General features: G+C 44.0%; 1 protein-coding gene across 3 annotated transcripts in view; it reads left to right on the top strand.

Moving 5' to 3' along the window:
* The window catches only part of cacna1ha (calcium channel, voltage-dependent, T type, alpha 1H subunit a), a 97,108-nt gene extending 72,028 nt beyond the window's left edge, over positions 1-25,080 (top strand). For 2 of the 3 annotated variants that reach the window (XM_035614980.2, XM_035614979.2), the window contains exons 16-38: positions 445-600; positions 1,353-1,440; positions 1,596-1,870; positions 2,268-2,639; positions 4,644-4,747; positions 5,260-5,383; positions 5,644-5,712; positions 5,914-6,098; positions 6,282-6,408; positions 6,942-7,067; positions 7,266-7,355; positions 7,923-8,136; positions 10,592-10,743; positions 11,353-11,462; positions 12,010-12,143; positions 12,495-12,565; positions 13,654-13,732; positions 15,609-15,730; positions 16,521-16,679; positions 16,865-17,005; positions 17,237-17,405; positions 19,287-19,444; positions 19,570-25,080. In XM_035614980.2, the coding sequence (XP_035470873.2) occupies positions 445-600; positions 1,353-1,440; positions 1,596-1,870; positions 2,268-2,639; positions 4,644-4,747; positions 5,260-5,383; positions 5,644-5,712; positions 5,914-6,098; positions 6,282-6,408; positions 6,942-7,067; positions 7,266-7,355; positions 7,923-8,136; positions 10,592-10,743; positions 11,353-11,462; positions 12,010-12,143; positions 12,495-12,565; positions 13,654-13,732; positions 15,609-15,730; positions 16,521-16,679; positions 16,865-17,005; positions 17,237-17,405; positions 19,287-19,444; positions 19,570-20,976 (4,632 nt within the window). In that variant the 3' untranslated portion in view covers positions 20,977-25,080. The remainder of the gene's footprint in view (positions 1-444; positions 601-1,352; positions 1,441-1,595; positions 1,871-2,267; positions 2,640-4,643; positions 4,748-5,259; positions 5,384-5,643; positions 5,713-5,913; positions 6,099-6,281; positions 6,409-6,941; positions 7,068-7,265; positions 7,356-7,922; positions 8,137-10,591; positions 10,744-11,352; positions 11,463-12,009; positions 12,144-12,494; positions 12,566-13,653; positions 13,733-15,608; positions 15,731-16,520; positions 16,680-16,864; positions 17,006-17,236; positions 17,406-19,286; positions 19,445-19,569) is intronic. The other variant, XM_047328123.1, reaches the window with a different exon arrangement.
* Positions 25,081-25,444: the final 364 nt, after the last annotated feature.

Raw genomic sequence — 25,444 nt, 5'->3', positions numbered from 1 at the left:
GTACCTACACACATTCACAAAGACAGCACAATGAATCGCCTTGAATCGCGACAGCGTTAAATGAGTGGGCAGCGAGCTTTCGTGCTGCACCATGAAAGACGTCCTGATTTTAAATGCTTTCATCACTCACCTTGATTTAAGAACAGGCGAACACACACACCTGCATACAATACACGTGCATGTCAACTTACAGTAGTCCCTTGTGTGTGAAGTTGAAGCATTGTGCTATGACGGCAATAAAAGTAGCTCAGTTGTGGGTTTTTATAAAGCATAAACATCACACAGGCGCAGTAAAAGCTGATATTGCTCCATTTCTTCCATTCGTTTTCCCTCTCTGTCACCTTCTCTCCGTTTCTCTGCCTCCCTTTTACCGTCTTTTCCACACGTCTTTACATTTGTGGACCCTTACTCGCTCTTCATGATGCGGTTTCATTCAATCCATAGATTCTCACCCAGGAGGACTGGAACGTGGTGTTGTATAATGGCATGGCCTCTACCTCTCCGTGGGCAGCCCTCTACTTTGTCGCTCTCATGACATTCGGCAACTATGTGCTCTTCAACTTGCTAGTGGCCATCTTGGTTGAGGGCTTCCAGGCTGAGGTGAGGATGACTATGTTGATTTCTGCAGTGTCTTTTGATTTATTTATATGCAACTCGGAATACAAAGAATAAAAAAGACCCTTCAAGTCTCCTTTAATTTCCATTTTTGAATAGTATTTTAAGATGTAGTGTTCAGTGTTTCCTCTACGAATTTGATCCATACTTAGTCTGACGCTGCATTTATAAGGTGTAAGTGTCCGCTCCGTTCAGCAGCAGAGTCACATCACGGGGTAACGGAGTCTGATCTCCTGACGAGAGGAGAGTTGACTGACAAGGATGACAAAGACGTTAGAAAAACAATGGAAAAACTCCCTCACAAATTATAGACCTAATTTCAGGAGGGCAGAGTAAAGGTTATTGTCTAATTCTTAACAGCATCTCTCAGCCATGTGTATTCATGCCGTATGACGACCTGGACTTGCTGCTAATTAGCTCGCCATCTGAAGGTCGCAAGTCCAGACCCTAATCAAACTGTCACATCATGTAAGGCACCAGTGCTTTTAAAGGGGAGGAGATGATGAAAATTATTACCAGTCCCGAACACACCCACTGACAATTTCAGATAATCGATCCTTCCTCATGCAGCCCTGTTATCATGTGTGCCTCAGTTGCACGGCCTTGCCTTCATCCATGGCAATCTCCCGCAAGCGGTAAATGCAGTGCACTTCAGTGTGTTTGCTCTCTGCGCCTTGATTAAAAAATTGCTTATTTGCATGGATGTATGTGTGTGTGTGTGTGTGTGTGTGTTGTAGGGTGATGCTAATAGGTCGGAGTCAGATGATGAGAAGAAATCGGACAACTTTGAGGAGGATGAAAAGGTGGAACAGCTCAGAGACACAGGTAGTTAAAATGACTGATCCACAATACATTCAATTGATTTCAAAATGTGCTGGTTTTTTTTTCTTATTGTTTTATGACTGACTGATTGCAAACTGTAGTCCAAAGCAAATAGATTTTTTTTTTAAATGATAACAATGTCTTCGCATCCCACACAGAGCTGAAGATGTACTCTCTGATGATGACAGCCAACGGCCACGTCGACCCTCGCGGCTCGATGGCTCCTCCTATAATCATGCGGACGGCAGCCACACCCATGCCCACCCCGAAGAGCTCTCTGGGACCTGAGTCCATCCTTGGGGAGGAGCTCATGGGGATGCCGCGATATGGCGAGGTGGGACTTGGATTTCCTGAGACGGGAACTGGTCACGCAGAGTCTCGCCGTGGGAGCGCCACCTCCATGGACCCCTTAGCTTATGACCAGCATTCGCTGGTGAGTTTCAAACACCTAAATGGATGAAACACCAACCCTGAACCCTTTAATCAGTTTGTTTACAAACCAGCAATTAGTTATTAGTAGGTTTAGGTTTCTAGAACACCACAATCATTCTTCAATTCAATAGCTGCTCCCCAGCAAATCTAGCTATGGGGCGAACTGTGTTCCTCTACTTCAGGAATCGGGTGTCCCAGAAATCAATACGATCCACTACCATGATGGAGAATTCAGAAACCCGCTATCAGACTCACATTGAAGCGGCACGCAAAATATCTTTACAAAATCCCATAAAACTTTTGATATTCAAAAAATGGCCAGGTAGCCATTTCGAACCTCTGAGACACACATTTGTGTAGCCACACACTGTGCTCAGCCCTGTTTTCTGTCTGTCCAGAGCCTCTCAAGTCCCGGCCGCCGCTCCCCACTTTCACCCCGTGGGCCTGGCAGCTCCTGGGGAAGCCGCCGCTCCAGTTGGAACAGCCTGGGAAGAGCGCCGAGCCTCAAAAGGCGAGACACCAGTGGAGAGAGGGAGAGCCTGCTGTCCGGGGAGGGAGGAGAGGAAGAATATGGCGGGGAGGACAAGGGGGAGGCCGGGGGAAACAACAGACTGCGGCCGGGCTCCTTGGAGCTGCTGCAGGCATCTACTCTCTTGCCTTCCATCATAGCGGAGTATGGCGACTGTAATGGGAGGACCCTGACTTATGACACTAACATGAGCTCAGACGCCAAGGAAGATTCCTCGCCTGAAGACGATATGGACGATGATGTAAGTAACCATGAGTCATGGCTTGCAAAATATCTTTTTAGGAAATCTAAAGGGAGGTCTTTTAGCAGTTCTACGCAGGCAAGGGTCCACACGGTGTGTTTCTTCGGCCCCTCATTTCCTCTGTGCCTTGTGTTACATGAATTACTCACACAGGCCTCAGCGGGATATCGTGACGCCATAGGCTGATCTCTCTTTATAGTCAAATCCAGCCAGTTTATTTATAGAGTACATTAAAAAAGAGAGATTAAATTATGGGATTATTTGATCAGGCAAAAATTTAAAAAACAGGAATTATCAAATAAAGACAGACTGAAACAAGAGCACTCAGAAATTGCAGGCTGAGCCACCCCCCACCTATGTGCTGTTTCAATTTTGCTTTCCCATCTCCATCTGACATGCATAATTTTGAAAATGTTATGTATTTGTGAAGATATGACTCAAAATGTCAAGTTTTACCCTCATGTCGCAATGGTGAAGACTCCGTTCAAAGAGTTCCCGGAGCCAGATCTAGAAACCAAACTGACAACATTTACTCCTGAGACATGGCAGTATATAAGTAAATTATTAAAAGTATAGTCTGGATAAAATCATAACACAAACAAATGAAAGCCAGAGTGTGGTCATTAATGTCTTAATGATGATAATCATGCAGCTAAAGAATAGAGATGGGTCTTCAGGTGGGTTTTAAGGATGTCAGTGGAGGGGAAAGCTGTAATTGTTATGAGCAAACTTCAACAGTGGAGCAGTTCAAAGATGTCAGAGATGGTCTCTCTTCTCTCCTCTAAGCCTGGTGACAGTTTTACTGAACAGTTGAGCCCCAGTGGTTCTGTTTTCTTATGTAAATTCTTAATCTCTTAATCCGCCCTCTCTGACTCTGTTGACACATTTTTATTACTTTCTTTTTCTCTCTCTCTGTCTTTCCCTGCTCACACAATTCTTCTTTGTCTTCTCTGCCCTTTTTTCCTCTCTCCTCATTGAGATGCTATAGTGTGTGTTTTGTGTTCACACTGTAAAGGCCTGGGGGGACACTAATTGTCTTACGGTAATTGATTGACTTTCGCAGTAATTGTTTTCTCAGCGGGGGGAAAAAAACAGCTTGTGTATGTACAGTGGCTATGGTGGTGCATGTGTGTGCCTGTGTGTCAGAACCAGAGAAGGGGCCCGCTCCCCCCGGTGGTTTTGGGTGACCTCTGTTGTGACAGTGTTGATGGTTTTATGGGCTCCAAATTGAGTTTATTAACCCATGAAATACACAGAAACAAAAGGGCTGTCCCTGGGCACACTGACTATGGCAAGCTTAGTGCAGACCCATGTGTGTGTGGGTGGGTGTTTGCCCGTGCGTGTGCAAGAGTATGCATCCGTGTGCGTGTCACGCCATTTGAGACTTGTCGAGGTTGTGAGATGGTGCGTTTTTTATCCCCACAGCATATGGTGCGGGATGATAGCGTGATCGGTATGTCCGCATTAGTATGTTGGGGTAGAAAACCTCAGAATTATGTTTATTAGGTTCCTGATTAACTTGGCAATGATTTGAATTAGCCAAATTGAGAGTGTGGTAATGTGTCTGGAGTAAAAAAAGACAATTAACAGCATTTTTTTAGGTTTTCTTGAAATTCTAGGGTAACAAGAACTTTTCATCAATGCGAAATAGAAAGGTACCACACAATGTCAGGATCACTCAATACTCGACACCTTCACACTAAATAAACACCATATAGAACAATTTTCAGAGACTGTTCAGCTGATGATTTTAGACAGTTTACATTTTCACAATCCAAATCACTGTTTTTGGTCTTGGTCCAATGGCTTTGGAAGTGGCTTTATTTTCTGTCTCATTGATCTGCTGGAGTGATTTGTGACAGGCGACTCGCTTGCCGCTTTATAGTTTAGACAATATCTTCAATGTAGAGAATAAAATGATGATCTCTAATGATGGATTTACAAAAAAAAGCATTATTGTTTCTGTAGTTGCTGAGGTTGATGTTTGACCTTTCACCCCTGCAGAGTTCCTTTTGCTTCTGGATCAAGAAGGAGCTCCGCAACATGAAGCCCCGCTGGTGCAAAGAGCACGAAGACTGGACTCTGTATTTGTTTTCTCCAGAAAGCATGTGAGTCTCTCTCACATGTACACACGTGCACGTGCGCAACACTCTTCAGAAAATCTTTGCGTCTGTATCATTTTTAATATCAGTCTGTGTGGCCTTGTTCATTTCCATTTCCATTGGACAGCTGTGAGTACAGGTGTGAATGTACAAAGATGGATGGAGGGAGTGACTTCCGATCACAAGTGGTCACTCGTGACGTCCTCAGAGTTGTTCACTTGAACAGGGCCTTTAGTTCAGGGTAACATAGGCCTCCTCACTCCCCTATTCTTCTTCCCTCCGCTTGGCTCCTGATTGCTTTATTTGATTATCTCGGTTCCCTTCTCTCATTTTTCTTCTGGTTAACTGCTTTCTCACTGATTATTGTTTGTTCAATAGCTTTAACCGACCATGGACATTTTATAGATGACTCTGTTTTGCGTGTGTGTGTGTGTGTGTGTGTGTGTGTGTGTGTGTGTGTGTGTGTGTGTGTGTGTGTGTGTGTGTGTGTGTGTGTGTGTGTGTGTGTGTGTGTTTAGATTCCGTGCCTGGTGCCAAAGTGTGATCTCCCACAAAATGTTCGACCATGTGGTTCTAGTTTTCATCTTCCTCAACTGCATCACCATTGCTCTGGAGAGGCCTGACATACAGCCGCACAGCACGGTGAGACGCACACTCACACGGTGTCCCCATGTAATCAAGTTGTCCAATGGTCCATGGTCCTATGGTTCACGCTTGCACTTTACTTGTCTAACTGGTTAATCAACTACATAAATACGAGCCTTCCTTTACATTAAACTCACCAAGGGTCAGAGGTCAGAGGCGCTTTACAAAACCACCCACAAGACAAGACTTTGTGGTTCTAGCTCCTTTCAAAGACACTGTCTTAATTGTTGTCATGTCACTTTCATTCTCTTTTTTAGGAGCGAGTGTTTCTGGGTGTGTCCAACTACGTTTTCACTGTGATCTTCCTTGCAGAAATGGCCATAAAGGTAAACATTATTGTTGTTTTCTTTCCCTTGGTGTGGTGAAAAGGTTAAGTTTTCTATCTGCTAAGTAAATGTTTTACCAGTTAAGTGATTTCTTGAATTTGTAATAGTTTAATTTATAGCTTTGATTCACTGGTGATGTCATGTTTTATTGATCCCGTCATGGTTCCCCGTTTGGCTCAGTGTTTTGTTCTTCAACACCAGGTTGTAGCTCTCGGCTTCTGCTTCGGGAAGCAGAGCTACCTCCAGTCCAGCTGGAACGTCCTGGATGGTTTGCTGGTGTTTGTGTCCCTGGTCGACATTCTGGTCTCTCTGGCCTACACGGGCGGAAACAGGATCCTGGGCATCCTGCGAGTCCTGCGACTTCTGCGAACACTGCGTCCACTCAGGTAAATGCTGTACTTTTGTCAGTGTGTGTGTGTGTGTGTGTGTAGGTATTTTTTCATCAGCTTCTGCACATGCTATGTATGATTGCATGTAAACACTGCACATGCAGAAAGCATCTACTCCATTTCATATTTCTGTCATGCTGGTTCTAACAAACATCTGCATGTGTGTATTTGTGTTTCCAGGGTAATCAGTCGAGCCCCGGGACTGAAGCTGGTTGTGGAGACTCTCATCACCTCTCTCAGACCCATCGGGAACATTGTCCTTATCTGCTGTGCTTTCTTCATTGTCTTCGGCATCTTGGGGGTTCAGGTAGTTTGCATTCACACTCAGTAACACACACACACACACACACACACAAAGTGGGGCTTTCACAGCACAGATGTGTAAGCTATGTAGAGCTCCAGTGCACACGCTCCAGGGATGGCACTGCTTCGTCATTTGCTTCTTTTTTTTTCTGCGCTGAAGGACAAAGTTTTTTACCCTTCATTTGTTAAATGTTAGTCTGGTTGATCAGCTCCATATGTGATTGTGGCTTGAGGAGTGTTGGAAGTGTCCTGAATATCTAATGGACAATAATTCTTTGTTCCTTAAGAGGGTGAGATTTGAAAGAATGAGAATTAGGTGAAGTGTGAAAAGGGACAACGTAACCCCCATAGGACAGCTTTTGGAGTATTCGGAAAAAAAACTGTGATATGAACTTGCTCTATGAAACACTTATTTGTTCTCGACATTGATAGTTGGATGTTTAAAAAGCCGCGGGCTCTCGTGAAGTTGAGATAATGTGCAAATGGCAGCCAAATCGCCCTGCAGAACTCTCTCCCTGTCTCTCTCTTGGGTTCTAGCTATTCAAAGGGAAGTTCTACCACTGTGAAGGTCTGGACACGAAAAATGTCACCAACAAGTCAGACTGTCTGCAGGCAAATTACCGCTGGATCCGAAGGAAGTACAACTTTGATAACCTGGTCCAGGTACACACTGACCCACTTACGATAATACAATCTTCAGTGCAGAATGAATTAACTACCACAAATAAAATGTTAATCGGGACAATAATATGTGTCTTTCTGCTTTTTGTTTTAGTTCTTCATCAAGTAAAAATTTTTCATATGCTGCAAAACTCCTTGTTACTCTGTTTGTTAACTTTGTTAACCTGACTCTTTGTCCAGGCCCTGATGTCCTTGTTCGTTCTGTCGTGTAAGGACGGCTGGGTTAACATAATGTACGATGGGCTGGATGCAGTGGGAGTGGACCAACAGGTAAAACAGACTACTATCACGGATAAAGTACTGAACCTTACCCTGATCGTAGTCTCAAGTCGAATCCACCTCAAAATATAAAGTGAAAAAGACGCCGAGTGGGGGTGAACAATTAGATGAATGCTTCTTTTGAATAATGAGCCTCAATTAAATTGCATTGGCATAATGATTTCAGAAGGAAAAGTGAGGTTTGAAAGAGGAATTTATAGCACACACTTCAAAGCTTCAATTGATGCTGCTGTCCTCAGATGCAGGACTGCCTGTGGCGTAGTTGCTTGAAATAGTGCATCCTTAGATAGTCAGTCAAAAACTAGACCGGGAACTGACTAGAACCCAAATCTTCAAAAGACAGAACAGAGAGACATTGTCTTTTTAAACTGAAAATCTTTAATCTTTCTATCTTTATTTGTAAAGAATTCACATTGCTGTATTCCTATATGTGTGACTTTTTGGTGTATTTCTAAGCAAATATCCAAAACAGAATATTCTCTTCCCTTCCCTACTTTTCTCTTCTCCTCCCTTCTATTGTCTCCTCTTCTCTTCTCTCCTCTCCTCTCCTCGGCTCAGCCTGTGAGAAACCACAACCCCTGGATGCTGCTCTACTTCATCTCCTTCCTGCTCATCGTCAGCTTCTTCGTCCTCAACATGTTTGTCGGCGTGGTGGTGGAGAACTTCCACAAGTGCCGGCAGGACCAGGAAGAGGAGGAGTCCCGCTTGCGGGAAGAGAAGAGGCAGAAGATGATAGAGAAAAAGCGCAGGAGTAAGGAGAATGGAGGGGCTGGTCGGTAGTCTATTTTTCTGAGCACTGCCTGCTTTCAGAGCCTGACGGAAAGAGAACGAGAATGACAGGGAGAAAAGAGGGGGATCTATTCAGAATTAGACGTTGGAAAAAGAGAGGGAGAGGTTGAAAGATTGGCTTGCTCACGCAAACGGTGATTGATCACCGACAGAAGGCGTGGGCTACGCCAATCTGATGCATGTAACTGCATGGCTGCAGCCCTCCCCCTTACACTGCATGGAAAACTGGTACGAGGCCATTCTAACCAACCCCTTAACTGTACATTTGTATTAACCTGACTACATTAAATTATGCTCACCCTTCAAACCAAAGAGTTGCCTGATACCAAATCCCTTTTTTTTCTCCTCCTAATGCAGAAATATAACTATTAATGAATGATGAAAACCTTTGCAGCACCTTCTGGGTGTGAAACTGAATGAGGATGCTGCTTTCCTCCAATGCGTCTCAGGGAATTTTTTGCTTGCAACATTTTCCATAAGTGAAACGCCGATGCCCCCTCCTACCCCTCCCTCTCCGAGTGCATGTACTGTACAAGACTGATCCCAAGGCACCACTGATAAAAGAGGGACAGAACCTGTGAACATGCTTTGACTGGCAGACTCAGAAACATAGCAGGCGCTTTTGGCTGCTATATCTGCAAACATCTTAAGCTGTTAGAATATATCAAGTTATATAGATGCAGATTGTACAGAACACAAGCACACGCTGGCAGAAACACTGGAAACACACTACCTATTGCAGAGGAAGTCCAAATGCTCACAGCTGTGTTTTATGACGACTATGTCAAGCTGAAGAAAGGAAATTGGTAGAAAAAATATGTTTTTTAATTGGCTGACTCAAAATAATATCCATGTACCCAACACCTGAATCACGGAGTTACACTAGAAGGCAGTATATGGTGTGAGCAGAACGCCGCTCTTTTCATCTTGTGTTAGTGACATGTCTCACTGGTCTAAAACTGCTGTACTGACAACCCAGGACAATGTGATGTAATCTAACTTTCCCAAAAAGAACAAAACGCCAGTGTTCGGCCATACAATCAAACCAAACTCACTTACTAATCATGAACAAATATTTAAAGCTTTGGACTATTGAGATTTTTCTGCGGGGTTACATTTACGACGTTATTCGAGAGGAGAGGAGAGCAGCTTCGGCGTTTGTTCAACATCGCAGTCATTTTCTAAAAAGTTCATTTAAGAGATTTAACGGCGAAGCAACGATGTGATATTCAATGTTTTTTGTGATATTCAAAGTCGGTTTAATCAGAAACATTGAATTGTGTTGTTGAACATGCGCTGTGCAGCCTCCTTCGACCACAGATGTTACGTAACATCAAGGGCATGTCGGCATGCAGTACAAGGCAGGGCATGGTATACATGGTGTACATGTATACATGGGAGGTGAAATAGACATGCAAGTGTACACACATGGACATGTGAGTACACAGTCAAATCATAACTTGACTTATTATATGATTACACCAACACTTAGTCTGTTGAATACTCCAGGACAGTGATGTCTTTGCAGAACCAGCAAAACAGCTGTCAAATAGCTCAGCCCTGGGTTTCAATGGATTCACAGCAGAACAGAGAGGAGATCCTGTAAAAATGCTCCAATCAAGGGATTCTGAGTTTAAGAATTGTACCTGTTTGCCGTTTTAATTAGAGCCAGAAAAGGAAGACATGAGTTGATATTCATTTTTAGTCCCATGTCCCACAGAAGGGAGAATCACTTAAACTAGCAAATGTTCTTACCTGGTATGTTGTTGATTTACCACATTAGAAGTAAAATCAAAAAAACAAAAAGAAACATTGTGGTTTTAGGTTGAGTGGCGTTCAAGTGCAGTGCTGGCATCTAAAACATGATGTCCTCAAATGCTGTGGTTGTGCACTGTCATAAAGGACTATGTACCTAACCAGGTGACTTGGATTATTTTATTTTTGGGGCTTTGATAAGATTGAGCCCTAATTTGACCTAATGAGCTCTAGCCTGTCCTAACATTAGATCCATGTCAATTCGGTCTGAAATTGATCAAATATATAATATAGCAAACCTGTGACTCTCATGTCCGCCACTATTTGAACATAACACACAGGCAGTGGTGTGCACAGAATCTCTAAGAGACGGGCCAAAAATGAAAAGGGACAAAACCAAGGGGTACCAAATGGAGTGCCACAAGGAGAGTCCCTCTGATGTGACATGAAGCCAAAAAAAGTTCTTCAGTCCTCCAAAGACTCATGATTAATATCCTGGTTTAATGAATGCATAAAGGCAGTTGGCTTTCAGACCCATGCCCCTCCTTTTCTTTGTGCACACCACTGGATACATGTGATATTTAAAATTCAGAGCATAGTTACTCTGTCTGCCTGTCTGTGTTTTAACTCTCTGTTGCCTGGTTGTCTCTCCTTGCGTTGGTCATTGTGTTTGTGTGCTCCAGAGGCCAAGCAGAGGCCTTACTATGCAGACTACTCGCCCCTGCGTCTGTCCATCCACACACTGTGTACCAGCCACTACCTGGACCTCTTCATCACCTTCATCATCTGCATCAACGTCTTCACCATGAGCATCGAGCACTACAATCAACCGCAGGTCAGCGTCTGCGATATAGGCACTAAGAGCTGTTCCTAACAGGAATACTTCCTTTTCTGGATGTTTATAGGTTTTCTGCTGTGTAGTCGTTCACCTTCACAGCACAAGTTTGTGTGCAACGTGATGTGATTCTACTGACCCAGCATCAACGAAACGTTCGTTATTAGATATAACAACTCTGCAGTAAACAGATTACTTCTGTTATGATTTGGCGCTATTGAAATAAAATGTCCATGACATTTGAAGACAACTGACAACACTGCCAACATCTGGTGAAACACTGATCTGTGACGCTTTTTCCTAATCCTGTAGATTCTCCCTGAGAAAGCTGCTATGTTGGTTTTTTAATCAACTAAAAGTGGATTTAAGTGGATGTGCCGAAATCCAAATTAGTCTTCTTGAATGTGTATTTATTTTGTTTCTGTTACTCTTCTACAGTCTCATTTAATTGAAGTGTATTTGATGTAAAGGGCCAAATAATTATTTGTTCTTCCGCCAAAAGTAAAAACTACTAATTGCATTTAGAACTTGCTGTATTTAAGCCGGGGAAAATGAATAAGCATCCAGTGGGGGTGTTCATGAAATGAATGTGTTTGTCTGTGTCTCCAGTATTTAGAGGAGGTCCTGAAGTACTGCAACTACGTGTTCACCTGCATCTTCGTCATCGAGGCCCTGCTCAAACTCGTGGCATTTGGCATACACAGGTTCTTCAAAGAAAGGTAACACAGCGGGGATCAATGTCAGTGTTATAAAATCTCATGGTTATTGCTCATGCATGTGTTCAAGTGTCTGCCATTGCTTCTAATTAAATGAGAGGATGTTGGGAAAAGTAGCATGTAGCTCTCCTTTATGCCCATGTGGCTGCGTGTTCTCGGTGAGCTGAGTTCAAGGGATTTGTTGGTGGGTGGGTTCCTCTTATCAGGGGTAAACTCAGTGTTTCCTCCACAGCGACGCAGTTTGACTTCTTTCACTCCTGTGTTCCCTTTTTTCTAACTCCCAATAACACATATGTACTAAAAGACATAATAGGTTTGTGTTTGTGCAAGTGTTTAATGCTCTATTTATTTTACTAACCCCATCCCTTCACTCGCCATCATCAACCAATACCACCCTACTGGTATCAGATGTGATAGAGTTAACCAACAGGAAAGTGCATTAGAGATGTACTGTACCCTGTAGTACTGGACTGGTGTAATACCAAGGTTATGACTTCTTTCTTTTTGGTACAAAACTAAAATGTTGAACAATGTGCGTACATGTGTTCAGGTGGAATCAGCTGGATATAGCCATAGTGGCACTGTCCATCATGGGCATCACCCTGGAGGAGCTGAAAATGAACGCAGCACTGCCCATAAACCCCACCATCATCAGAATCATGAGGGTGCTCAGAATAGCAAGAGGTAGACACGCACACACACACACACACACACACACACACACACACACACACACTATACCTGTTCTTTTTACTCAATAACAAAACAGTAAGTTGTAGACAAACACCATCAACATGTATTTTGTGATTCATTACATATTACAGTATAAATAACTACTTTTTTGATTGCATATTCTTGTAAATTCAACCTTTAAAAATACCATCTCACAGGTGCCTCATGGCTAATAGAAATTAATACTAATCCCCTAAGTGCTTCTAAGTGGCTGCATTACCACAATGATGTGGCTGTAGCTGTAATACTAGTATTCCAGCGAAACGGGCCTGTTTTTGGACTCGCTCCTATGTCTCTTTGCAGTACTAAAGCTTCTGAAGATGGCCAAAGGGATGAGAGCTCTGCTGGATACTGTCATGCAAGCACTGCCACAGGTAAACGCAGCTTCTGCAGGGTCTCACAAAAGAGCGATTTTTGGTTTTATTTTTTATAAACTATTTGACTATTTGATCATTATGAATGTTTTCTTGGGACTAGACTGCCCTCTGAAAGATTGATGCTTCTTGATGAATATTTAACACAAGGCGTATTCATCCACATTTCAAAATTTGCATTCTTACCTCTCTTCAACGGAACCATACACTCAATTCAGTGTGTCTGTTGTGCATGATACAGTAACAAATGCCAGACATATCAGGTAGAATGCAATTTGTGGCAATCACAAAAATTCAAAGGGAATTATGTTCCATTATTGAGCATTATCTTTTAAGGAACAATTTTTGTTCTTTATTGTTCCGTCTATTTCTTCATCACTCGGATGTTGTATCCGTACTGTAGGCCTCGCTCTCTCCTGCTGCCTGCCAATATCCTTAGAGGCAAGGAGCAGCTGCGACAAAGATTATGATGCACGTGCCATTTACAGAGTCCCTTGCTCTGATATTTATAAAATGTCATGTGCAGTTAGAACAACCAGGGCACCGAGAGCAAAATCGCGGACTTTAAGGAACTGGATGAAAGTCAATGTGATGGGAACTTTACGATGTAGTCATAGGAGGTGCATAAAAGGTCACTGTTGTTAATAACTCAGCTCAGACTTCTGATAGAAAATGATTATCAGTGATTCTTTTTACTGATAAAAAAGCAGATAACTTCTCTGCCTGTTAATTTAAAATATGTTAAGTCACTATGTTGCTTTTAATTAATGTCCTGTTGACAGTTTATGAATTTGGTCTTCATCTGTGAAAAATAAAACTGTTAAGGCTTGAAATACCACTGTCAGCAAACATACTTAATATGCACAATTCTCACGTGTCAGACTGGTATTTACACTATATCTCAAAACAACAAAGACTTGGGTCCAAGACATTTTTGCAAATATGGTCTCTCCGTTTGTTGTGAAATGATAATGAAATACAATCAAATGAAACTTAATGCCTCATATTCCCTGCAGCTTTAAATGTGCCATATTTACACCGTAGTGGTTTGGTGTGTTGAGTGATCTAACATTCATTTCTGCTTTCAGGTGGGGAATCTTGGTCTCCTCTTCATGCTGCTCTTCTTCATCTATGCTGCCCTGGGAGTGGAGCTCTTTGGCAAACTGGGTCAGTCCCATTACTTTTCAAAAACACACCACTGTCTACAAGCAACGGCTTTTGAATCCACTCATCACAACCGCAGTCACGACTTGGATTGAATTTCTCCAGCCTGAACTGTCTTTGTCGAATCCTCACTCTCCACGCCCATCTGTCTCCCTCGCGCTCTCTCTCTCTCTCTCTGCCATGCTCACATTAGAGGCCTGTTTGGAACAAGAGAAGATCACATTTGCATGATCACATTTTTTACATATTGCCTCCTCGATAGGCGCGGCTCTATCCAGCTCATTTTCAGCGGGAGCATGACAATGTGTCAGGGAAGAGGATTAACAGAAATGCATCTAAGGGGGCAAAATAAAAACTTCGTGATGAAGAAGTTGCCATCTGTGAAATGTTATTACAATTTTGCTCTGCGCACACTGGGAAAATGAGGGGACGTCTGCCTTCTCCGTTCTGTGCTCTGATTGCGCTCCGAGCTGTGGAGAGAAGCTTTTTGTATTTTTTTTCTCTGTGTGCCTCATTTTAAAAGCTGGTTTAATGCTCACAAAGCTGAATAAGTGAACTGTATTTTGGTACAGGCTTATGATGAGATAGGATGTACCTCTATCGATCCCTGTAGAGACGTTTGGTGGAGACTATTGCTGTACCGCTTGTTGAGGACAATGAAACGTTACCATTACTTTAAATTGACATATCTCCTAAAAGTTTCTGGGAGCTCACAGTGACCACCACCAATTGAATCTTACTTAAAAAAAAGAAGAGAGAGAATACAAAGAAAACAGCTGTGAAGTAATAAAGCCCTTTTATGGGTGTTCTGGACGGTAAATGTTGATGTTTTTTGATAAAAGATTTCCACTTCCACTGCCCACAAAAATATTTAATGTAAAAATATAAATGAACTCTCTTACAGCCCCACCAAAGACTGTCTTAATTGGCTCTTGACATTTCTCTGCCCTTACACAAAGACGGTGTGAGATCTGAAATTCCTTTGGGAGACCTAAGACGTTGGTGACGCTGTCCGTTGGCTCTCTGGGAGTCTTAACTCTTTGCCTCTGTGGTGTCAGCAGATAACAGAAGGTCATGAGCAAGGGAGGAGATAGGAGAGGAAGGGGATTGGAATGAGGGTTTGAATATTAATACTCATATTGTTGGCACTCAGGCCGCTGATTGCATGAATTTTGAGCACAGCTGATACTGAAGATGTTTCATTTTGAATCTGGATCTAAATCAAATTACCGGTCTCTCGGAACGAAATGTCCAGACGAAATCCCCGTTTCCACCCCCCGCGTGGCGAGAGGAAGCTGCAGTGTCGCTACACGTTGAAGGATAACTGCTGATAACGCAAACACTTTTAGCTTTACGAAAAAATCATTAATCACACACATAAATGTTTAGTTTTACAGTGAGATACTTAATCACACTGGTTTTATTTTATATAATCCCGGTACTTTTAAAGAATCTGTCCCCACAGTTTGTCCTATTTATTTCTTCTGAGCTGTCAAATCCTCCCGTCTTTCTCCTGCTGAACGATACTAAGAAAGAACAAAAAATATGGTAAGAAATGTACATAATACTCCGAGGTCTGTCCCACTACTCTCTAGCTCCCTCTTACAAAAGAAGATATTGTCTGGTGACAGTTATGATTCTGCGAGAGGCTCCTGAGGGCTCTCCGTCCAACTTCCCTGTCCCCCACAAGACAACTGTCCGTCCTCCTCTCCAACGTCACGTCCACACGGACGCACCAGTACACGCTGTTTTCACAGGACTTTCTCGACGAGACACTGACTCTTCTGATCACACGCAGGCAGCTCGCACATTATCGCTGTAGCTGTTATGTCCACAATGCAGTGGAATTAACGTCTGTCTATGTTTGTGTTTTAAATAGATTGCACAGAGGACAACCCGTGTGAGGGCTTGAGTCGTCACGCAACCTTTGAAAATTTTGGGATGGCCTTCCTCACACTGTTCCGCGTGTCCACCGGAGACAACTGGAATGGGATTATGAAAGTATGAACACACACACACACACACACTCGCACACTCTCATAAATTATAAATATATTATCTCATAACCACAGAGAGAGAAATGACCTCCAAAAACCAGTGACTTTACATCTTAATTTTTACTCTATTAAAAAACGAGATGGCATATTTTTCACAACACCGTGGACATTGTCATATCAGTGATCACTGGTAAAATCAAGTCATGCCCCTAAATTCCAGCAGAGGGCAGTCAAAAGTCATCAAACAGTGGCACACAGTAGACATCTAACCTGAGGCTGAAAAAATAAATACTGCGCCAGTCTTTGTGCAAACAAGAGCACACATTTGTTTATTTGGCTGTTGATATTAAAAGTCCACACATTCACCAGTTTGGTTATGTTTGAGTTTAATTCCAGAAATAAATGGTTAAGCAGTCGATGTATATTAACAGAGGGATCATTATGTGGATACCACACGGTATAAACAGAAGTTCTATTTAATGCAAGTGGTTTATGGGTTGCAGTTTTGATAAACTAACCTAATACAGCATGAATCGTCACCCTTGGTCACTACATAGATATCACAGATTTCTCTCCCACTTTTCCTTGTTTCTCTTTAAATTCTTCCAAAGTTCTTAAGTAGCCTCACCGTCAATTTACCCTGATTACTAAACTGTTTGGATTTCAAAACTTTTGCAGTATAACATGCTTAACCTTTAATAACTGCAAATCTGTGCGTTGGCCTTTTCTCTGTTTCACTTGTTCCCTGTCTCTCGCCTCTGTCCCCCTGCCTTTCTGATTCTCTGTTTCTGAAGGACACATTAAGGGAGTGCCATGCAGACGACCGCCACTGTCTCTCCTACCTGCCCTTGGTCTCTCCTATTTACTTTGTAACCTTCGTGCTCATGACCCAGTTTGTGCTGGTCAATGTGGTGGTGGCTGTTTTGATGAAACATCTAGAGGAAAGCAACAAGGTACAGTAACTAGAAAGGAAATTGGGTAAATATGTAACTGTGTGAACAAACAACATATAGAAACACTCGTTCATAACTCATGACCTGCATGTAGTTAGTCTATTTGTAGTTTTGCCTCTTTTTGATGCACAGTAAAATTCACTGCAAAATGAAGTCATCAAGTGAATGTGCATCTATTTTCACAGGAGGCCAAAGAGGATGCAGAGATGGACGCAGAGATCGCCTTGGAAATGGCTATGGAGAGGCAACGCAAACTGAGCACAACCTCCAACGGCAGCTCGGTGGAAGGAGCCTATGTTGGGCCATGTCCACAGTCACCTGGGCAGGTAGGAGGGACATCGCCTTGCTCATCTGTCCAGTCAGGAAACTTAACTAACCCTCACTGGAAGTGTGAGTCTCCGTGTAACAGAAAAGCAGCGTTGGTAACTGACTGTGTTCTGATTCATCCTTTCATTTAATCGATTCATTGTGAAACAGCATGTGCTGCAGTGTTACTCAATAAAACAGAAAGTAGAGCGTCGTCGTTTGAGCAGTGCGGTCTCTGTCTCCCCCTGTAGGAGGAAGAAGTCCAGTATGAAGACCCGGACCTGCTGTCGACGAGGAAGATGTCCGTATCCAGGATGCACTCTCTGCCTAACGACAGCTACATGTTCCGACCTGTGCGACCCACCAGTGCTCCCTACCCTCTGGAGGAGGTGGACCTCAGTCCCCAGCACCAGCATTCAGGTACCTCATCTGTGCATGATTTAATATTAAAAATGACATCCCAATCATTAGCGATGGCGCCACATCTGACCTTAGTGTTTTTTCAGACACAGCCAATAACCCTGCTCACTAAACTGCACATGGACTAAAATGCGCAACGACGCCTGCATGTTTCTAGCACCGGACTAAAAAATCAACACTTTGAAGCACAGTCGGCTAATGCTATGATTTTTGATTTCAGTGAGTGTCAGCTGTTAGTTATTATATTTGGTTTGCCGTTAATGATATGTGAGTGTGATAAAAAGCCTCTTTCTGGAATCTTTTTAGCATTTTGCTGGACTTATTGGAAACATGCTGTCGGTCACATACAATAATGCAATCAGTTCCCAGTTATCGGTCCATGGCAGTAGACATTTACCACTGGGTTCCATTCAAGTTCATCCATTCCTCTTTAGGATGCTAAGTACTGTATGTCAAACCATGAACAGAAGGCTGGCGGAGTTGTGGAATTTTTGAATTATGCCGTTAAAAAAATGATGGTCTTAGATCGAATCACGTCCACCGACAGTATCGACTATTTGGAGCTTTTGGCCAAATTTCTCACCTTATTATCACATTCTCTCACTGAGACTAGTGTAGATGCAGTGCAGATGATTTACAATCATCTTGAAGGGGAAATACACACCACAATTGTATGATATAAAATCATTTTTTTTCCATCCTCCAGTTCCAGCTTGTGTCTGTAAACAGTCAAAGTAGAAGTAGGACAAACTGACAAGCACTGTTTCACTGTATCTGCAGTCAGATTCTAAGGGCATGTTGTGGCCAGGCTCCGGACAGGCCCAGCTCTGTCCCAAGGTACTCGCTGCAGCGGATGAGCTGATCCATGTGAATCTCTGCAACCCTCTCACAGGCTCATCTGCTCAGCTGTGGAATGGCTAGAATACTCAGCTAGAATGATGCTCAACTTCATGGACAAGCTGCAAAGTCAAAAGAAAAGCAAAAGAAAACAGTATCTTATGTGTTAAGGAAATGCGAGCAGTGTTGCTTTTTTAAAATTACTGTTAGTGTTTTAAGATTAAATATATGTGATAGACGTACAATCAAATGGCTTTACAGCTTGGACTAAAAGAAGCAACTCCAAATGAACTTGTATGAGATCTAACTCTGACTTTGCTGCAATGTTCTTAACACATTTTACGTTTATCGAATCTGAACTCACAGGTGTAGTGGACCTGTGTGTGCAGAACGCATAAGACCCTGGTTACACAACTCCCCCTGCAGTTGAACAGTCAACATACATTTGGCTCATGTCGGGAGCTGCTTTCTCCTCTTTGAAATCACACGCTACATTGTGTGGCAATGGAGAACTGTGTAGGTCATCAGGCCCTGACATTCCCTGGCACGACTATCTACTGTGAATACAGTCACGTGGAACCAGAATGTTAATGTAACCAGGATCTGATTCACATCCAGGGATCAGGCCTTACACTCTATTGTATGATTCAATCTCTAATATTGAGTTCACTGCTGCAAGTTTACTATTAACATTTTTTTTAATGAAAACAATGTGTTCTAATGATTCTTTTATTCAGAAAACATTTTATTTTGATGGCAGATTTGAAGAATTCCAAATAAAGAGCAAGAGTCAATTCAATTTGAAACTTTAAATAGATTTTTTAAATTGTGAATTGTTGCTTAGATCCAAACATGCTATCAAGATAAGGTCTGAGTAATGTTTTATTATAAGGACTTCATCCCAAATAGGATTTAGTCACTCTGCGTGTATGTGCCCGAATATGCATGTTTTTTCTGCAACAATGCATGTGTTTGGATTGAACAGTGGCTCATGAGATTGTGTCGTGTGTGTGATTCCGACACTTTACGTTCCAAAATCATCAGGCTCGGTGACGTCGGTTCGCTCACAGCCGTGTGAGAGTCGCGCTCTGCTGCAGGTGCCAGACGTTTCCCCCGTTCACCCCAGGCCACCTCCCACCTTCATCCTGCCACGCATCGCCCCGCCCACGCCCAGCCCCTCTCCCCGTGCCCTGCGCAGACAGGTGAGAGTTGCCTTCACTTACACACACACACACACACACACACACACACACACACACACACACCATTTAGATTAATTACCACATTGTCATGCTGGTGTGCTTTTGTACCTCTACTCATGTTGCAGGTGGCCGTTAAAGTGGATTCGGTCGAGTCCCAGGTTTGCGAAAAACAGGAGCGGCCGAACCCCGCCCATCTGCCTTCCCCGTCCCCTTCTCCCCTGCCCCCTCATCCTTCCTCACCATCTCCCATTCCTCCCCCACCTCCTTCCTCCCCTTCATCCCTCTCCCTCACACCCTGCTCACCCACTGCCGTCCCACTTCCTCCTGCTTCTCCCTCTCCTCTGCCTCCTCCGCCGTCTTCCCCCTCACTCCTTCTCCCGCCACCGCCCTCCCCCCGTCTCCCCCTGCGACCCCCCAGCCTTCGGAGACCCAGACCGCCCTCTGCCGCCTCCTTCTGCGACCCGGCCGATGAGGAGGTGTATCACATCACCATCTCAGCCCGCCACAGGCGGAGAGATGAGGAGGGGCAGGAGAGCAGAGGGAAGGCCGGCCGCAGCCACTCCCTCTCCCCTTACACCTCCCCGTACTCTCTCGACTCCTCGCCCCCTCCTCCTCCCCCACTTCTGCCTTCCTCCTCGAAGAGCACACTCAGTCTGCTCCAGGCTGGATTGAAGGACCGTGACTTTAGGAAGGGCCTTAGTGTCGTCAACCAGGGCTTTCTGGACAAGCCATCATCGTTGTCTGTTGGATACCCTGACGACCATCGCCGCCACTCCATCGAGGTCTGCCTCCCACAGGCTGTCATCGCCAGTGATGACCTCCCCTTTACACAAGAGGCCAACGGGTCAGAGAGGGGCGGCAAGGCATTTCCTGTGAGGGTGCAGTCGGTCGGGGGCGGCCACAGAAAGAAGAAGATGAGTCCTCCCTGCATATCCATCCACCCGCCCTCAGAGAAGGAACAACCCCAAGGCGCCTCTCCCCCAAAACTGGCTGACTGCAGCATGATGCTGAGACGCAGGACACCCTCCTATGACTTGACCCCACACACACAGTCAAAAACGCACACCCAGGATGTATCGGCGGACGCACAGATGCCCTCCCCGATGCATGCAGCACTAACACCCATCCACTCACCACTGCAAGCACACTCGCCAACTCACACACTGACGCCCTCGCGGGGATCTACTCCGACGCACGCTCAGTCGTACACTCCACCGCACCCACCCACGCCCACACATCAACACATCCCCATCAGTCCGCACATCTTCATCCAGCCCCATGCACCTCTCGTCCCAAACACTCTGCCTTTCGCACAGACACGCTCCCTCTCCCCGGCTGCAAGGCACCCGTCTCTCACGGGGGACTACATCCCGCTCCCCCAGTTCACCTTCGACGAGCCACAGTCCAGGTACATGAGTGGCCTGTCGGCTGGCCGGTCAGACGCTGACTCGGCCACCTGCTCTTCCCCTTTCGACAACAGACTGGGAAGTGGTGCAGGATTCAGTGCAAAGAACCGGAGAACCGCCCAGTGAACATTGAGCATTGCCTTCAGGAAGTCATTTATTTTGTCCAAAATTCTCTTGAGCTGGATTGGTGCGGCCTTGGCTGACCTCAGCAGAGATTGGGTGCTTCAAGGGGAATGAGAGAAAGAAGTATCCTGGGAGAGGTTTTTTTTTGTTTGATGAACACTGAAAAGGTATTGATTACTCTTTCCAGAGAGACGCCGGTACCGCCCCGTCCTTGAATAATATACAATGGATCCATTATCCTGAACCAAGCGTGAAGGACTTCGGCTCCACAGAGGCTGTACCAGTCAAACATTACCTACTGTACGTGGTGTGTTTCGAACTAATACTAATAACACACCAGGACTTAAGCCACCTAACTCCGTAGCCAAAGTTTTTTTGACACACTGTCCCTCCCCATGCAAGCCAATCAGGAAGCAGCGTCTGGCTGATAACCTCTGACCTTTACAGGAAGCGGTTTGTGAAATGCGAGCATGGGGGGGAATTGTGGGATATGCAACTTCAGGTTTTCTACAGAAGTTCTGCTTGCCCCTCCTCTGTTCCTCGATCACATTGATCAGAGCAGAAGTGTGTGTGTGTGTGTGTGTGTGTGTGTGTGTTTGTGTGTGCGTGTGCGTGTGTAAGTAAGAGTGTGTGCTGTGCGCGAGTATTGTCAAAACTGTTGTCATGGAAGTCGGCCATGTTATTCTTACGCCTGCAACGACAGAGAGGGGGAGCAGGGCAGAGCTGTAGTCTATGTGTATCTGTGCAGTGTAAATAAAGGAAAATACTGTATTTGGTGAGATTAAAGATAGCTCTATCCATATGCACATATTTTTATAGAAATCTAAAATGTTTTTGCACACAAATTTGAATTTCAAGTTGCTTGTTTTTATTTTTTCTCCCTCCGTTGTCCTCTCGTGAATGTATGTTTCTTTTTCGAAAAGAGAGATAGCAGTAAAGAGGATCAACCCTCTTCTCAACAGACTAGCTGTGGCAGAGGAGTGGGATTTTATTTTTCTATGTAGAAAAAAAAAAGAGAACGAAGAGAACAGGGGTGTGATGTGTTACTGTAGCTTCGTCTCTGATTTCTATGTACGTGGTGTCTAAATAACGGTCTTAAGATGTGGGCTCAGTGATGCAAGCCAAGTCGATTTGTGCAAAGGTCTTTAGGGTTAATAGCCAAAGCTGTGTGCTGTCTTTCCACAAATTCAAATCTAAATGTGCTCATTACTCCGAAAGAATGAATCCAAGGAAATGGATTTGTGAGTTTATGAGAGTCTCTTTTATGCAACACATGAAGAACTGACTGCACCTTGTTCTTATTGGTCCTGATGAATCATAAAATAACACCTGATGGCTGTAAGACCATATACATCATACAAGGGAAATGCAGTTTATTATCATAAAAAAAAATATGACATGGCATCACTGAGTCTCTTCTACCACTGTTTTCAAGCTGAATCAGCTCTGAGACCACTTAGTGTTTCTGTACATCTAAAGACAACCAAACTAACTTACTTACTAAATATGTGTAGCCAGAGTGCAATAATATTAATATATACTTGTGGTAAATATAGTGAAATCTACACTATACAAAAACAAACCACACTCTTGTGTTCGTACATACTGTAGAACTACTATATATGATATAAACCCATTTTATATGATGATTTAAGAGTGCGTCTATCTCTAGTGTCCATGCCACCACGGGTTACTTGCCCCCCTGCGTGTGGGCTGCGGTGGCGTGGGTGTGGCTGGCTCCAGCGCAAGCTTTGTCCAAGAGCTCAGGCCCCCACCTGCTGACGGTTGTCATCTCCCGAAGAGTGACATGCGTCCCTGCTGAGGACTCAAATAAGCCAATGAAGAAAAAAAACCCGCCCCAACTGCGGACTCATCAGATCAGCGTCGGTGAAGAAGACAGCGTATGTGTCTAGAACATATGGTGAATGATCCTATCCACAGATGAAGTCACGCAGCCCCTACAGGTGCGAGCGACCAAGTATGGCGAGCATCTCCCTTTCCGGTGGCTGGATGGTCTCTTTTTACGAAGCCATACTTTCTATTATTCAGGCACAGCACAATATGTGTTTCTGTTTTAGTGCACAGTGTAGTTTGGCACAGGCGCACATAGAAGCGTGCGTGTAAGCCGCCGGTGCTGAATTCCCGTTTTCGACGGCAGCTGGCTGGGTCGACGTCTCCACGATTCAAATGGTCTGATCAGCATGTAACGTGCACAAGTCCTCAGTAATCTGAGTGTAAAACCAAAGTGCTCTGATGCTGTGCCATAACCACGCCAGGCTCTTGTTTTTATTTTTCAAATGAAAACGGACCCGTCTTTATGGACATTGCCCACCAAACCAACCGAATTTAAAGTCTGTGCGATTGACTAACTGGGCCACAAAGCGACGGCTTCGCAGGTCAGAGGGCAGATGATTTTTATGTTCATTTTTTGAATACACAATTTATCTTGAATCCTGCTAAAAAAGGCCAACTGGGTTTATTGATACCTGCAGAGGTCCTTGTCAAGATAACATCTAAAGAAAAGATTATTCTTGATTATTATGATCCGATTATGAGCCTCCTCCTACACTTTCATTAGCTTCACATCTCCCGAGCATGTAGACATCAAAATGTTGAGATCTTTAGGAGGGAAGCAGGAGAACTGAAGGGCACTATTGCATGTTAGGTTCATTTTGCCACATTTCCACACCTCTGACCCTGCAGCGCAGCCCTGCGATTGGTCGGATACAGTTCAGGTGAGGCGATGAGATGACAAATGAAGTGAAATGAATGTCGGCGTCTTGCAAAGACAGATTGAAACGCTCTAGGACAATGAGATCGCACATTGGAAGCATTGCCACTGTACGACCATCAGCTTGCTGATCTCTTGAGAGCACTCCTCTTACAGTTCTTCTGACATACAGAGGCACATCTGAGATGACGTCCTCCCTCCTGAACTTGGCACAGTTGCTCTGGTCCCCCGCCCCCCACCCCCGGTTTGAAAATCACTTTTATACAGTATGTGCTTGAACACACTGTTATTGTGCAACTGCTTTGTCCTGTTTCATGTCCTCTTCCTGCACAGGTCGTCAGTGAGGGGAAGTTTTAAGTAGTCCACAATAATCAATACAGTTTGGTAGAGTGACTGCATATTTGTTCTTACGATTTACAGATCTTTGGATCTCCGTATTTAAATCCTGTTTTTGAGGAAGCAGTTTTGACTGTTGCATGTTCAGATTTAAGGAAAAAAAAAAAAAACTCTTTTGGGAAAGAATCCTGTGGATGTTTTAGAGATTTTGATATTTGCATTTTCAGATGTTTCCATTTGTAGATTGACTACCTAATTGCACTGGGCTCTGATTAATTGGTATCTGTTGAAATACTGATTGAATGACCCCATTCTTTATTGTCCAATGCAATACTGGTTGGTTATTTACTGTATGAGGACACGGCTCCTCTTTATACAGTTTTATAGAGAGAAGTGGAAACCTATAGTTGGTTCTGTTTTGTTTGGGACCAATGTTATTTCATGTGGAGGTGAACCTTTTTGTTCACATCCTCTAAACACGGTAGAACTCTGGTGATGGGGAAACGAATTAACTGATGTATATTTTATGTAGGAGTAGCCTTGGCCGTGACACATCAGGATAGTAATACGTTGTATTCTCCCGGTTGTCACTCTGAGCTGAAAAACAGACCACAACAAGTGTTACCACAGCAGCGGATCCAGAAGTTCAAACTGTGATAGAACTCGAATTTGATGAATCGGAAGCCTTCTGTTTGTTTTCTTTCTTTCTTTCTTTCTTTCTTTTCTTTTTTAAATAACCCTTCAGTGATTGGCCCAGGCGGCTCCCCCCCCCCCCCCCCCCCCCCCCCGAAACCCCCCCCACAAGCCTTACAAGGAGGGGATGAGGTGTGTTCTGTTTGTCAGAGGAGAGCCAACGTGTCTGCAATAATAAGCCCTCCAATATTCCCCCCTGCCGGAGGGAGAGCGGAGGGGACGGGAGGGGTTTAAAGGCTTGACACACAGTCCGACTCTCTGCATTGTATCGTTGCTGATTATTGTGTGATGACCAACTGTTGTCCTGAAGGATGTTTCCCTGTCAATTAAAAAAAAAAAAAAAAAGACAAGAATTTTTTTTTTTTATTCCTGAAACACGTCTGCTTTGTTTATTCCATTCATTTATTCTTCACCTGTACAGTCTCTACCAATCAGTCTGCTTAGTATCAGCTCAAAGGAAATGTCAACAGAGGTGGAAAGTAACTAAGTAGATTTACTCACGTGCAACATTTTAGAGGGAGATTTTGTCCTTTCTGCTTCACTGCATTTATTTGACAGCTTTAGTTACTTCTTACTTTTAATGCACCAGTGTGTAGGCTTCATAGAAAACTTTTAACGGGGTCCTCAAACATACAACAGAGGCAAACCCAGGGCTCAAGGGAGGACAAAGGCACAACACACTATTGAATAAAAGTTTCCAAACTTTTTGGT

Source organism: Scophthalmus maximus, chromosome 17 (assembly GCF_022379125.1).
Source record: "Scophthalmus maximus strain ysfricsl-2021 chromosome 17, ASM2237912v1, whole genome shotgun sequence".
In the NCBI taxonomy this organism is placed as follows: Eukaryota; Metazoa; Chordata; class Actinopteri; order Pleuronectiformes; family Scophthalmidae; genus Scophthalmus; species Scophthalmus maximus.
The sequence above is the reverse complement of the archived record's forward strand: the minus strand, read 5'-3'. Positions and strand labels throughout refer to the sequence as shown.